Here is a 14,831-nt window from a genome sequence, read left to right on the forward strand (position 1 = left end):
AAATTAAATATTCTGATATTAACATATCATGAATATACAAGCTATTTACCACAGAGAGGGGAGAGGAGGAAAGCTACTGCTGCAGGGGTCTACAATAGAAATCAGCGAAGAAAAATCCAGCATGGCTAAATCTAGACGAAGAACAGATAACTGTACAGACATAACACTGACACTCAAAACAATCACAAATTATTGTTATTAAACCTATACAAGGCTTAACTGTGATATCAAAATCTTTTTGTTTATCCAAATAAAAAAAAATCTGGTAAACCACACAAGTATTTTAGAGTATGTATTGCACCGCTGCATCATTTGGACACTGGGTGGTGCCACTAATAATAAAATATTGGTGATCTAAATTACTGATATTTTACAATGCTCTACCGGCCACCTCTTCTAACCTTAAAGGAAACCTGAGATAAAATAGCTATTATACATACCTGTGTCTTCCTCCTGCCTATTTCAGGCCCTTAGCTCGCTCACCACCCTTCCGGACCAAATCGATCCACCGCTGGCCGTCTAGGTATATCTTCTAATCAACACTGTTGTTACATACTGTGCATGTGTGACCCAGCTGAGTGTGCCCCCAACGCATTACCATCGCCAAGAGCATTCTGCACCTGTGCAGTAGTACTGCGCAGACACCATATGCTCCCTGCGACAAGAGAGCAATGGGGGTGCGCAGTATGTGGTGACGGACAGCGATTGGAAGATATACCTTGACGGCTAGCGAAAGATCAAGTCAGCCCTGTAAAAAGAAAAGGGAGCTAATGCCTGAAAGGGGCTGGAGCAAGCCCCAGGTATGTATAAATGCTTTTTTTTTTTGTCTCAGATACACTTTAACCCTCTGCTATAAGTGTCTAACCCTAAATTCCCCTCCCTGTAAGTTCCTAAAAAGGAGGACTGCCTACTTAATGCCTAACCCCCTGTAAGTGCCTAACCTTAAAACCCTCAATATCCCTTGTAAGTGCCTAACAATAATCTAGAAATCCAGCACCCAAACGACCAATAGTTGTAGCCGATCAGTACTATGTAGTAGCAGACTGGCTACTAGCTGAAACTGGCACCTGAATGAACGGCTCTGATTATCGAAAGTTTACACAGCCAATTGCAGCACCCAATTCATCCGCTATGTGCATTTTAAACCTGCTCGTCTCATAAATACAGAATAGCTGGAAGATGTCAGGAAACACATACTCATGCTTGTGTATGGTCAGAGTAGGGAGCGTCGGGTCCACCTGCGGAAACTGCATTCTGGAGCAAATGTCTCTGAAATCCTGATTCCTCCTCTCATATTCTTCAACATGAGCAGCCAAGTGGGAATTTATAACACAAACATGAGTGTTATGAAAGCGAAATCGAATGGCTACACCTCCTTTGTTACCCTGCAAAATAAGGAAACTATAGAAAAACCAACCTCACTTATTATATGAAAGAGAAATACTGAAAAAATAACCTTCTTCACAAACAGGCTCTGGGCCTGTTTACATACAACCACTCAGGCATTTCATGCTCTGTACTCACCATCCTACCCATAATTCCAGTGCCTACAGTTTCAGCTTCCACCTCTGAGATGTGAACTGCTAACTCATTCTTAACGTATAGCAGCAGCATTATACCAACAAGTCTTATTAACTTTATCTGCAAAATATAATGAAAAAATACTTGTGGGTGTAGGTCAGAGAAATCTCACAATACGAGATCAGTCCGTCAATTTTTTTTAACACAAAATTAAAATTCTAACAAAAAAAAACAAAAAACAAAAAAAAAAATACCTTTAGAGAAAACGTTACTTATATATACACACTTCAACTATATGGTAGTGCTATAACAGTTTATAGCACTGTAACTCCCTAATACTGAGTTCACTAAGAAATTCTGACGGCCCTTTTACACCATGGTGGTGCAGTATTTTTACCGCACCACACCGCCGGGTAATAAAAGACTTTCATACTTCCACGTTAAGGCGTGACGCAAGTGTTGTTTTCGCCGCATTCCCGACACTGGTCCAGAATTACAGAGAGAGAGAGAGAGAGAGAGAGAGAGAGAGAGATGATAGATATTTATAGGGGTGTGTGTGTGTTTTCATTAGTAGAACGTTTACACGAGTTGAAGGCCAGCATCACTCGGAGGAGTCTGCGGCCGCCCCTATGCCACCGCTCACAGAGGCCTGAGAGCCGCCACCATGGAGGCCAGCACTAAGGAAGGAGCGCACAGCTGTTCCCCCACCGCTAACAGCCAGCAGGCGCTGCCGGAGGATCCATGTCGCTGCACAGAGGGCCACAGCTGGTCCTCCGCTGCTGCTACTAGCCTCTCACTGCACGTGGGATACGACATGGCAGGCCTCGTCCACCAAGGCCGGAGGATCCTTCTTTCCACATGGCTGCCCTGGATCCCCATGGGCCCTGGAGAGCTTGGTTTTCTCTCCACCAGTCCTGGCTCTGTGTGCTTCGGCTGTCGGTGTTTTTGCGGCCGCCATCCAGGTGGACTCTCGGCCCATTTCTCCATCGAGGGATTCCTCTTACTGCCGCGGCCTCGGGGAGATCCACGCACATCAGTTGGACTGATTGTCGGACCCAGGGGTGTCTTTTTTGATCTGCAGCCCCAAAGGTCCCTGCCTCTGTCCATCTCTTCTTGCCTTGGTTCTTCTCTTGTCTCTCTTAGCTATCCTTTATCTCTCTCTTTCTCTATCTACTCTCTTCCTGGACACACTGCGGGGCATCTGGAACTGCTGTGGAGCGAGCGAGCACCGTCAGTAGTTGGCAGGCTGCTCCCCTCACATAGCACTCCAGATTCCCCACGCGTCCTTCACTACGGTCATTGGGATATGTATATATAGAGGTATATGCTTACTTGTACTACTGTATCTGATTGTAGGTGTTGATTGCATGCATGTGTTTGTAACATCTCCGACCCTGTATGAGCCAAAAATAGTTCCGGGTACAACCCCAGTTGTACTTGGCGAAATAAATATGATTCTGATTCTGATTTATTTAACTGCACGTATTGTGATAAAGGAATATAGCGTTAGGTTGAGGTACAGGTGCAGCTGGTTTTGTTATTTGCGGCTCATGTCATTGTTTGAACATAGTGCGCTGGTACTATTACTTTCACTTTTTAGAATTTCTCTGGTACCCTGTCAGCATTCACAGAGATATGAAGCTGTGTTCTTTCCATAGAGAGTTCTGGCCAGAAACTAGCAAACCCCTTTTCATGCATGATCCCTCATCCTTCCCCTTTCTTGGCACAATAGCAGCTTTGATCGATAGAGCCATTGCAATCTTACCTTACCATAAATGCAATGAATAGAAGTTGAGTGATACAATAGCTCACTGAAGCCTGTTTGTCTCAATTGCTGTTGCATTCACTTTTGTTGCCACTCCTACAACCATTTTCTATGCCCACAAAAGCTGGATAAAGGATTTATCTGAAAGGAAATTGGTGACTCTGCATTTAAATTATGGGATTTTCAGGAGTCTGAGTGATCTTCAAAATTACAATTCATGTGGAACGTAGCATGGAAGTTCCTTATGTATTTCTAGATTATCATTAGATTGATGTTTGCTTTAAGAATACAGTATATCAAAAAAGGAGTTTCTGGAATATATTGGACTATGGCCTACTGAAGATAAATTGGCCTCGATTCATAGGTAAATGTTAAGTGCTCGGTAAATCATTGCATTCAGTATTTTTGACTTTTGTGTGCGAATCCCTAAAAATGTTCACAGGTGCGGTAGAAGTTCGGTAATTTACCAGCTTCAATAGAAAAAAACTCCATGCAGAGACAGCATTACAATAGTAAGAGACATCCATACATCCCTTTAGATGTACATGTTTTGCTATACTGTTTGTTATACTGACTCTGCTCGCTCTCAATCTGTCTGTTAGTTTTTCTTAACATTTTATTTATTTGCCACAGCTTAGATGAACTTCCAAGAGACATTACACATGCCCTGCTTAGATGATTTCCCCACTAGCTACTAGCATCTTCAAACGGGAACGGAAGAGGTTAAACTGCCGAAGGGAGGCAGGGGAGACTTCTTTTTGCTAGACCTGCCGGAGAAGTCCAGTCAAAACGCATCATCCCGAATTGCAGGAGACACGGGCTGTTTCTATTGGCTTTTGCACCTGTCAGTCATGGCTTATCCCTCTCTGCTTGTCTGAGTCACGCTGGCTTCCCACATGATCACACAGTCTCCACTCTCATTTTGCCACACGAGAGGTTACAGTAAAAGTTCAGGCTTTTACGGCATGATCTATTCTTTATGAATTGACAGTTACTGACTTTTTTTTTGGGGTATTTACCACACAAGTCAGTAATTTACCTCACTGCTCGGTAACTTCAGTTTTTCATGCGGTAACAGCCCTTATGAATTGACATTTTACTAAGTGCTTGGTAGTCAGCTGTTTTCAGCATTACCGAATGCGGTAATGCATTATTGAGGCCATTCTCCTCCAAAATGAGTAATCAGGAAATTTTCCCACAATCAAAGACAACTTCAGATCCCATAAAGATACTAATCAAAATCCCAGAGGATGTGGATCATGGACCAACGGCAGGATGAAGACTAAACCAAGCATGACGTTTTTAGTACAGGCATTTTTTTTCCCATAATAACACACATAAACCCAGGGAACACACCGATGTTTGAGGTTACTAACAAAAAAGCCTTAGAAATGTTGTATATTAAGATTACAAAGAAGGAACAGTCAGTCACTTGACCACTACTACTGAAACTTCCCATGCTCAGAGTGAAGGCATGCTACAACAGATGCAAGTAAGGCATCGCCAATTCACTCACATCGACCTGAGAAGAAGGAGATCGGTACTAATTTACACTTATGGACCTGGGAAGAGGATTGTGGAAATGCAGTAAGATGAAACCTCATCGAAATCAAAAAGACCACAATAAATAGGTGATCTAATTCTTACCAATTCTGTTTAAATTTAAAAAAAAAAAAAAAAAAAAAATTGGGGGCACAGTTTCTCATTACAGCCCGTTCAAGAAAGAATAACTATTCTTCCGCCACCTACAGCTTGTGCTTTTCAAATGAAAAGGATAAATACCTTTGCATATTTGGCTCCTGGGTGTAATCCTTCAGACACTGCTTTAAACCATTCTTCTTCCTTGGGTGTATCATTGAAAAAAAATGCTTCCTTGCTTAGGTCAAGCTCTTGAAATCTGTGACAGAGAAGATATGTTTTAGTTATCATTCACTTACCTAGTCAGCAATTTATCACATACACTTATGTGAACATACATCTTGACACATCTAGGTTCCTGCATGTTATGTACACTGGCAAGGTGAGCAAATACGACTAAATCCCCCGGTATACGGGCATTTATGAAGTGCCTTACCCCATTACTGTACATCCTGACACTTTCCCCTGCTCTATAAAAAGAGACTCCTGAGGGGAAGGGCATCTGCCACAGAAGTAGAGAAGTAGCTAGGTAAAAAATAATCATGATATATTGCATTCCTCCTCTGAGAGGAGAAATAAGGCAGCTGGAACTATGGTGGGAATTTTATCACTGAATTCTCCTGACATAACTTGTTAAATAAATGAGAAAAAAATGAGACAAAAAGAGGAAAATTGAAGATCCAAGCAGCATATCTATAGCAGGGTAGAAAAAAAAACAAAAGAAGAAGATAGGGTCTTAATCAAAGCTCAGCTCTGGGACAGCTAAGCTTTATGCTGGACTATTAGGTGCTGCCAATGGCCCTATGTACAAACTTAATTTGATGTGGTATGTAGGTGTGAATATAAACTACACTCACCTAAAGGATTATTAGGAACACCATACTAATACGGTGTTTGACCCCCTTTCGCCTTCAGAACGGCCTTAATTCTACGTAGCATTGATTCAACAAGGTGCCGAAAGTATTCTTTAGAAATGTTGGCCTATATTGATAGGCTAGCATCTTGCAGTAGATGGAGATTTGTGGTTTGCACATCCAGGGCACGAAGCTCCCGTTCCATCACATCCCAAAGATGCTCTATTGGGTTGAGATCTGGTGACTGTGGGGGCCATTTTAGTACAGTGAACTCATGGTCATGTTCAAGAAACCAATTTGAAATGATTCAAGCTTTATGACATGGTGCATTGTCCTGCTGTAAGTAGCCATCAGAGGGTGGTCATGTTGGACATGGTCAGAAACAATGCTCAGGTAGCCTGTGGCATTTAAACAATGCCAAATTGACACTAAGGGGCCTTAAGTGTGCCAAGAAAACATCCCCCACACCATTACACCATCACCACCATCCTGCACAGTGGTAACAAGGCATGATGGATCAATGTTCTCATTCTGTTTACGCCAAATTCTGACTCTATCGAGACACATCAGAACAGGCAACATTTTTCCAGTCTTCAACTGTCCAATTTTGTTGAGCTTGTGCAAATTGTAGCCCCTTTTTCCTATTTGTAGTGGAGATGAGTGGTACCCGGTGGGGTCTTCTGCTGTTGTAGCCCATCCGCCTCAAGGTTGTGCGTGTTGTGGCTTCACAAATGCTTTGTTGCATACCTCGGTTGTAACGAGTGGTTATTTCATTCAACGTTGTTCTTCTATCAGCTTGAATCAGTCGGCCTATTCTCCTCTGACCTCTAGCATCAACAAGGCATTTTTGCCCACAGGACTGCCGCATACTGGATGTTTTTCCCTTTACACACCATTCTTTGTAAACCCTAGAAATGGTTGTGTGTGGAAATTCCAGTAACTGAGCAGATTGTGAAATACTCAGACTGGCCCATCTGGCACCAACAACCATGCCACGCTGAAAATTGCTTAAATCCGCTTTCTTTCCCATTCTGACATTTAGTTTGGAGTTCAGGGGATTGTCTTGACCAGGACCACACCCCTAAATGCATTGAAGCAACTGCCATGAGATTGGTTGATTAGATAACTGCATTAATGAGAAATTGAACAGGTGTTCCTAATAATCCTTTAGGTGAGTGTATACCGGTAATGAATACTTCTTTAGGCTAGATGTGTAAAGGATTAATAAATATGCAATACATACCCAATACAATACAAGTCTGGAGGTTCTAGATCTGCACATAGCCATGGTTGCAAGCCTTCCTTTGGAGACTGTCCATTGACATTGTATGTGCCAACGAAAAACCTGAACAAAAGCAAAGGCATAAACTCAGTTTAAGATAATCATGTTGTCTTGGCACTTCATTAACCTCCTTGGCGGTAACCCCGTGTGTGCCACGGGGTAAGCCGCCGAAGGGTGCCGCTCAGGCCCTGCTGGGCCGATTTACATAATTTTTTTTTCAAACACGCAGCTAGCACTTTGCTAGCTGCGTGTTTGGTCTGATCGCCGCCGCCGATGCGCCGCTACTCGTCGTGATACAGGCGCCCCCCCCCCCCCCCCGCATACCCCTTGCACAGCCTGGCCATGGCGACGGGGCAAGCCCTCAAGGAAATCCCGTTCAGAACGGGATTTCCTTATGGGCAAGCGGCGCCGGCGGCGATCGGAACATACGGGAGGATGACGCAGGGAGGGGGGGGGGGGAAGCATGTAGCTAGCACTAGGCTAGCTACATGCTATAAAAAAAAAAAAAAAAAGTGAAAAAAACCCTCCCGCGGCCGCGCAGCCGTGGGAATTAAACCGCTAGGGAGGTTAAAGACCGCCATCACAAAAAAATAATAATAATAATTGTACAAATTAAAATCCATATGTATGAAAAATAAATTTGATCCAGAATAAAATGCACTATAAATTGTTTCCTATGTCACTGTCACTTACAGTAGGCAGTTAGAAACTGACAGATCTGACAGGTTTTGGACCAGCCCATCTCCTCATGGGGGATTCGCGGGGCTTCTTTCTTTACAAAAGCACTCATTAAATGGCAGTTGCTCAATACAATTGCCAAAACAGTGTCCAAACCAGTACAAAGGCTGGCTAGTATCTTTGTATAGTTCCTTTGCAAGGAGTGCTTTTGTGAAGAATAAAGGAAATGCTGAGTACCCCCCGTGAGGAGATGGACTAGTCCAAAACCTGACAGATTTTATATTCCTAGTGCATTTTACTTAGGGAGAGATGTACAGCTTATATGTATGCGTTTACAGTCTTACACATTTTCGATAGTGGCCCTTTAATAGCCACTTGATCCACTAAACTTAATTTTACTTGATTTGAACTGGTGAATCATTATATACAGTACCTGGTAAATCATTACATACCAAGTAGGTGATGCAGTTGCATAGTTTGAGAATACTTTGCAACAACATTAATATCTTAGAATATGAACAGTTTCATCTATTTTTAAAATGTTCCTCAGGGGCGTTTTTAGGCATAGGTATTCCAGACCACTGTCAGGAGTGCTATTGGTCCTGGGGGGTGCCATGCCCCTGACTATGCCCCTCCCCCTGGGCTAAACTCTGCCCGAACTAAACCACGTCTCCCGGATGAAGCCACGCCCCCCACTGTTCTGTGCACCTCCTCCTGTCCCCATGCGTCTCCTTCTGTCACTTTCAGTCCCCCTGTATCACCTCTGCCCCCTGTGTGTCCCTCTGTTCCCTGTGCCGCCTCCTGTCTCCCTTTGTGCTTCCTTCTGTCTCCTTGTGCCACCTTTAGTTCCCCATGTGTCACCTTTTCCCCGTGTGTGTTCAGAGATGGATTAACCAGTTCGCGTCCCTGGGGTTTTCCCCCTAAAAAACCAGAACAATTTTCTACATTTCACACTCTTCCCATTCATTAGCCAATAACTTTATCACTACTTATCACACATAAATGATCTATACCTTGTTTTTTTCGCCACCAATTAGGCTTTTTTTTTGGGTGGTACATTTAGCTTAGAATTATTTAATTTTGTACAGATTTTAATGGTAATAAGGGGAAAAAATGAAAAAAGGAATTATTTCTCAGTTTTCAGCAATTATAATTTGAAAATAGTAAGTGGTACTGTAGATTAAACCTACACATTTGATTTGCCTGTTTGTCCTGGTTATTACAGGGTTTAAAGTATGATCCTAGTACAATGTATGGCGACAATATATTATTTGGAAATAAAGGTGCATTTTTTTCCATTTTGCGGCTTTGGATTTTTCTTTAATTGTTGTGGCACTTTTTAATCCTCCCCGCTCCCTAGTTATCAAGATGTGCTCCTTTATACCCCCCCTCCCCCATACTTGGCCAGATGTGCCCCGTTACCCTTCCCCAGCCCCTGATGTGCCTCTGTAAACACCCCCCCCCCACTTCAGTGAACCAGACGTGCCTGTTTATCTCCCCCCCCCCTCCATAGTTAGCCAGATGTGTTTTTTATTACCTCCCCTTCCCCTCATTCATAGCCAGGTGTATGCCCTTTATGCCTCCCCCTCCCCCATTTGTGGCCGGATGTGTGCCCCTTTTAATTTTTATCTCCCCCCCCATGGATAGCCAGGAGTTGGCCCTTTAAGATATTTTTTCTCCCCGAATGCCAGGTGTCCCCTCCACCCCCTCTGCAGAGCTAGGCGCAGGGAAGCAAGAATCTCTCACCTGACCTTGTTCCACTGGCGATCACGATCTCCTCCTTGCAGTACCGCTGGCAGCCTCAGTATGCTGACCGGATCGGGTCCCGGCTTGATGACGTCATCAAGCCGGGACCCGATTCACTCAGCATAGTGAGGCTGACAGCGGGACTACAGGGAGAGGATCGCGATCGGCGCTGGAACAAGGTAAGGTAAATATTGTTACATTGTAATCCTCCATGCTGCCCGATCGCAGCATGGAGGGGGAGGGGGGTATTACAGAGGATCGGGCGGGGGGTGGGGGAATCGGAGACACGGGAAGGGATGCCAGAGTAGTGTAGTTAGGGGGAGGGGGGTTAATGAGCCCAGGAGCGTGCTAGCACGCCCGCTGTGCTCATTAAATGACAGCAACTTATAATCACGTCATGTGGCTTTCAGGAGCCACTTGCAATGACGTGATTATACTGTATGCGGGATGCAAACTGGTTAAAGTGAAACGGTGCCCTAGGCAAGCAACGACTTTAGGCCCACTCTTGATGGCCACCTAGCACTTTTGGCAAGATTTGTTGGGGGTTAGCATATATTGGGCCCCTAGACTCTCTCCAGGACCTAGGCACCTGCCTAAGTTGCCTTGTAGATAATCCAGCTGTGTGTGGCTCCCTCTGTTCCAGTGTGCCTTCTTCTGTCCCCCTTTGTGCCTCCCTCTACCCCCTAGTCTCACTTTCTGTTTCCGTCTTCCTCCAGTGCTCCCCAGTTCCTGTATGTAAAAGCAGAGTATAGCGCAGCAGAAGCTGTGCTCTAACCTACCCTCTGGAGTCCAGTGCTGTGCCTGTGCGATCACACTGTCTATTTTCTGCTCCCTCTAGTGCTGGCTCTCCTCATGTAGTGTGTAATCATACTACATGAGGTAGGAGATGCTGGGCACTAGGGCAAGTGGTGAGCGGACAGGTGGAGGCACAGCATTGAACTCCAGCAGAGAGGTGAGAGCACAGCTTCTGCTGCAATATACTCTGCATTTACACACTGGGCTGGGGAAAAAAGGGGCTGGGGTTGAAATGCGACAGGCTCAGCGGATTGTGTGCATCTCAGGGACACCCGATATTATGCATCCACCCTATATTGTGCATGGTTTATGTTCTCTAGTGTGTGTGTTGTTTTTTTTTCTCTTTTTGGGGGGGGGGGGGTGACACAGGGATTCATATCTGGAGTGACAAAAAGGCTAGTATGGCCCATGATGTTCCTCATCATCTGATCAACTGCATGCTACAAGGCTATTAAATGCTCATTATTAGAGCAAGAGCAGCCCGTCTCACAGAGAAGCATGTAAGCTTCTCAGACAATACAGAAAATTATGCTAGGGTTACTAGAATTGTTTACTGTGCGTCACTTATTTTATTTTTAAGGCTCAGATTTTTGCTAAAAGGGGTTCTGAGCTGCTATCAGTTATTGGTGAAGGCTGTATCCTGAGAGATTTTTCCACAGTTAGAACATTTTTTTTTCCTATTGCCGACTATCTGTAAGTTGAAGAGATATCACTTCCTGTTCTTCAGTCCCTGTGACAGGAATGCCCAATTTCCTTCCACTCCAGTATTTATCCACATTTTTCACCCTTTCCCTTTCTAATGAAAAATAAAAAGGTTTAACATGATTCAGAAAGCTAAAAATTGTTGAACCTGACTTGTACATTGCCATCACTATTTTGAACTTGCATCATTTTTTTTTTTTTGTCCAATCTTGTCTAAATAAGTCAATCAAAATCTATGTAGTAGAAGAGTAAACTGAGTGAATACACTTTGAATTAATATATTTTAGGTCGCCCCTCATATTACACAGAAGTGGCAGATTGGACAAACCTAACCACATGCACATAATGCTTTTTAAATGGCATACATTGGCAATTAGTCACCAGACTTCACCATCTGATAGACCTTTCTCTGATCAGCATAAAATCTGTGGAGCCACCTCCGCCTGCCATGCCTCCCAGGTATCCCCCGGCCTGCGCAGAGTGTTGCCGGCTCACTAGTCAGTCAGTGCACCTTCTCCTGTGTACAGCGGGTTTCTCTATCGCAGTGTGTGTAGCCTGTACCACGTGACCCGCGGCATGTACTGACATTATCTACATGGGTACAGGTTCCCCTGGTGGTGATGGAGAATGACATGGGATCCAGGAGGAGGCGCAACAGTGGGCAGGTGAGCCTGCAACAGCCCAGGGGAAACACAGTTTAGATGGCATGGAGACTGACTGGGGGTCAGTCAGTTATCAGGAAATTAAATGCCGCTACTGCCGTGCACCCGACAGAGTCTTTTCGAGCGACATCTTTCAAAAATACGATCAGGCGGTCACATTGTGGCATCAATCTCGGGCAGATACGATCATTATAATCTACTCTGCTGGATATTAATGTTGCAAACTGAGTAATGTATAGGCACCTTAAGAATGATTATACACATTGGCAAGCTTTACAGATGGTGTGAGTTGACAGGTGAAAATGAATGATATTTCTGTGAAACTGGAGTCGTTTTTGTAGTAGAGAGTGAGTTAAATTATAGGACAACTATCAAAGAAACTATCATTCTGTAAACCCCACGTACCTATACAGCTATTAGCCAGTAACAACAGAAGTCTATTCAGAAGTCTCTTATCACAGCCTGTGTGAAGGAAATGCCTTGTCTATTAAAGCCCTGCTTCATGAGTTGGCATCGAATGCAGGAATGCACCATGTAGATAGGTGCCACTTCCCTGTCACTATTCACAGAGGAAAGATTTAATGGTTGTTTCTGCCCTGCCCACACAGAAGGCTTTCTCACAGATCATATGAGAACAGCTGAGAGATTTTTCAACTACAGAGAAAGGATCTGAAGAGAAGGACATGTAATTTATTCCTGTACTTGAATGCTTACACCCACCATTCAGAATAAACTCTTCCTGGCTGTAATCTTGGCGGTTTACTTTAGAATTGTGTGAAGCAGAGATAAGGCACACAAAACTGCATCTGATGAGTTATTTACATTCTATCTTGATGCTATATCTCTGATTTCTGTCACTCTGAAGACATTTAAGTCACAGGATTGTAGCCAATAAGGACTGTTTCTGTATGTTGGATGTGCTGGACACAATCCTCCATAGTAATTCCCACAGTGAAAACTGTTCTCTGTAAAAAAGTCATATTTTCTTCAAATAAGAAATGAAAAGATGAAAAAGCCTTTGTATTGCTATTTGCTAGTAATTACTAGAAATATATGTGGCATTTATAATTTTAGTTAATTTTGATAGTTGTCCTTTAATATCCAATGGCATTACGGAATGATATCAGGAATGATTACTTTTAAGCCTACTTTAAAGCAGGGCTGTGGAGTCGGAGTCGAGGCAATTTTGGGCACCCGGAGTTGGAGTCGTGGTTTTAGAAACTGAGGAGTCGGAGTCGCATGATTTTTGTACAAAATCCACAGCCCTGTTAAGTATTAGACTAAGGAGTCAGAGTCGAGGAGTCAGAGTCTGAGCAATTTTGGGTACCCGGAGTTGGAGTCGGAGTTTCAGAAACTGAGGAGTCGGAGTTGGAGTCGGAAGATTTTTGTACCGACTCCACAGCCCTGCTTTAAAGGACAATCGAAGTGAGAGGGATATGGAGGATAACATATTTATTTCCTTTTAAACAATACCAGTTGTCTGGCTGTCCTGTTGATCCTCTGCCTCTAATGCTAGGTATACACGATGCAATTTTCTGACATATTTACTGTCAGGGCAATCATTTCCAATATGTTCGATCTGATTTTCGATCGATTTTCAGTTCACCTCTATGTAAAATCTTTTGAAAAATTAATTGGAAATCAGATCAGACATGTTGGAAATAAATGATCAGACAGTAAATCTCTCAGAAAACTGCATAGTGTGTACCTAGCATAATACTTTTAGCCATAGACCCTGAACAAGCATATGCAGATCAGTGATTTCAGACATTAGCTGCATGCTTGTTTCAGGTGTGTGACACAGACTATGGCGTCAATTCACCAGAGAGGATTTACTAAGAGAAAAAAGGTAGGTAGTTTATCTCATGAGGTATTTTAACACTCTGGAGTCAATTCACCAGTGTGAGAGGACAGAGAGAAAAGTGTTCGATAGCAGGGGATAATGGAGAGATATGCATGAGGAAAGTGTGAGAAAGCAGAGAATTAGGTAATCGGTATTAATGATTTACATGGGATACTTTTCCTCTCTGTAAGCTTGAAAGTGAAGCATTGTGGGTAGGAGGCGGAGTTTTACCACTACCTGACCAGAGTATTCCCGCCTTTTACTGCCAGATCATATCATAAATCATATCATGAGTGAGTCTGAACTTCTTCACCACCTCTGTCTCAGTAAAATGATCAAGAACTGTTCTCTCACGAAAAATAGGAGGGGCGATTAAACAGACCCTCCTCCTGCGCCTTCGTCTCCTCATAATAGAAGCAAGCTCTAAGGCCTAGTGTACACCAGAGCGGTTCGGCTGCGTTTTGCGATCCGCTTGCGGCTGCGGATACGATTGGGTAATGTATTTCAATGGGCTGGTGCACACCAGAGCGGGAGGCGTCTTGCAGAAACGCATACTCCCGGGCTGCTGCAGATTTTGGATTGCGGAGGCGTTTCTGCCTCAATGTTAAGTATAGGAAAAACGCAAACCACTCTGAAAAACGGCACTTCAGAGCGGTTTGCCAGGCGGTTTTTGTTACAGTAGCTGTTCAGTAACAGCTTTACTGTAACAATACATGAAATTTACTACACCAAAAACGCTTCACAAAACCGCAAAATGCTAGCTGAAACACTACAGAAAAATAAGAAAAAGCGGTTCAAAATCTGCTAGCATTTTGCGGATCTGCTAGCGTTTTTTGGTGTGCACCAGGCCTAACAGAGTAAGCTCAAAAGGCTCCATCTTCCACAGCAGCAGCTGCTGTGTGAAAACCACGATATCTCCAGGTTTATTCAGGGGATAAAGAGATGAAAAAAATAACGAATGGCCACACCCCCTTTCTTCCCTGCTGAATTGTGATTTGGAGAAAAACTAACTACTAACTATCACTTATTTATCTCATACTTATCTCACATTTATCTCTTGCATTTCTCTCTGTCGATATTTTCCCCTATACTTCTGGAGAATTGCTATTTGGAGATATCACAGGAGGTAAATTACCTCCCAAGAGATAAATAGGTTGGTAACCTCTGGTGAATTGACGCCAATGTGTGAGCCACATAGATCAGCAGGGCTGTCACTAATGCTGGGAATACATCAGATAGATGGGTCGAGAGATAATTTCCGACAGGTCCAATCTGATTGTTTATCTAATCAATTTGTATTGAAGTGATCAGAAAATTGATCAGAAAAACAATGAAAACCAGATTG

The 14,831-nt window shown here is 43.5% G+C and overlaps 1 protein-coding gene across 5 annotated transcripts in view; it reads right to left on the minus strand.

The window, feature by feature from the left end:
* Positions 1–14,831, minus strand: part of INPP5B (inositol polyphosphate-5-phosphatase B) — a 187,539-nt gene that overhangs the window by 61,518 nt on the left and 111,190 nt on the right. For all 5 annotated transcript variants that reach the window (XM_068269026.1, XM_068269027.1, XM_068269025.1 and 2 more), the window contains 4 exons: positions 7,022–7,123; positions 5,069–5,183; positions 1,525–1,641; positions 1,198–1,385 (listed from right to left, as the gene is read on the minus strand). In XM_068269026.1, the coding sequence (XP_068125127.1) occupies positions 1,198–1,385; positions 1,525–1,641; positions 5,069–5,183; positions 7,022–7,123 (522 nt within the window). The remainder of the gene's footprint in view (positions 1–1,197; positions 1,386–1,524; positions 1,642–5,068; positions 5,184–7,021; positions 7,124–14,831) is intronic.

The sequence above is a fragment of the Hyperolius riggenbachi genome, chromosome 2 (genome assembly GCF_040937935.1).
Source record: "Hyperolius riggenbachi isolate aHypRig1 chromosome 2, aHypRig1.pri, whole genome shotgun sequence".
Classification (NCBI taxonomy): domain Eukaryota; kingdom Metazoa; phylum Chordata; class Amphibia; order Anura; family Hyperoliidae; genus Hyperolius; species Hyperolius riggenbachi.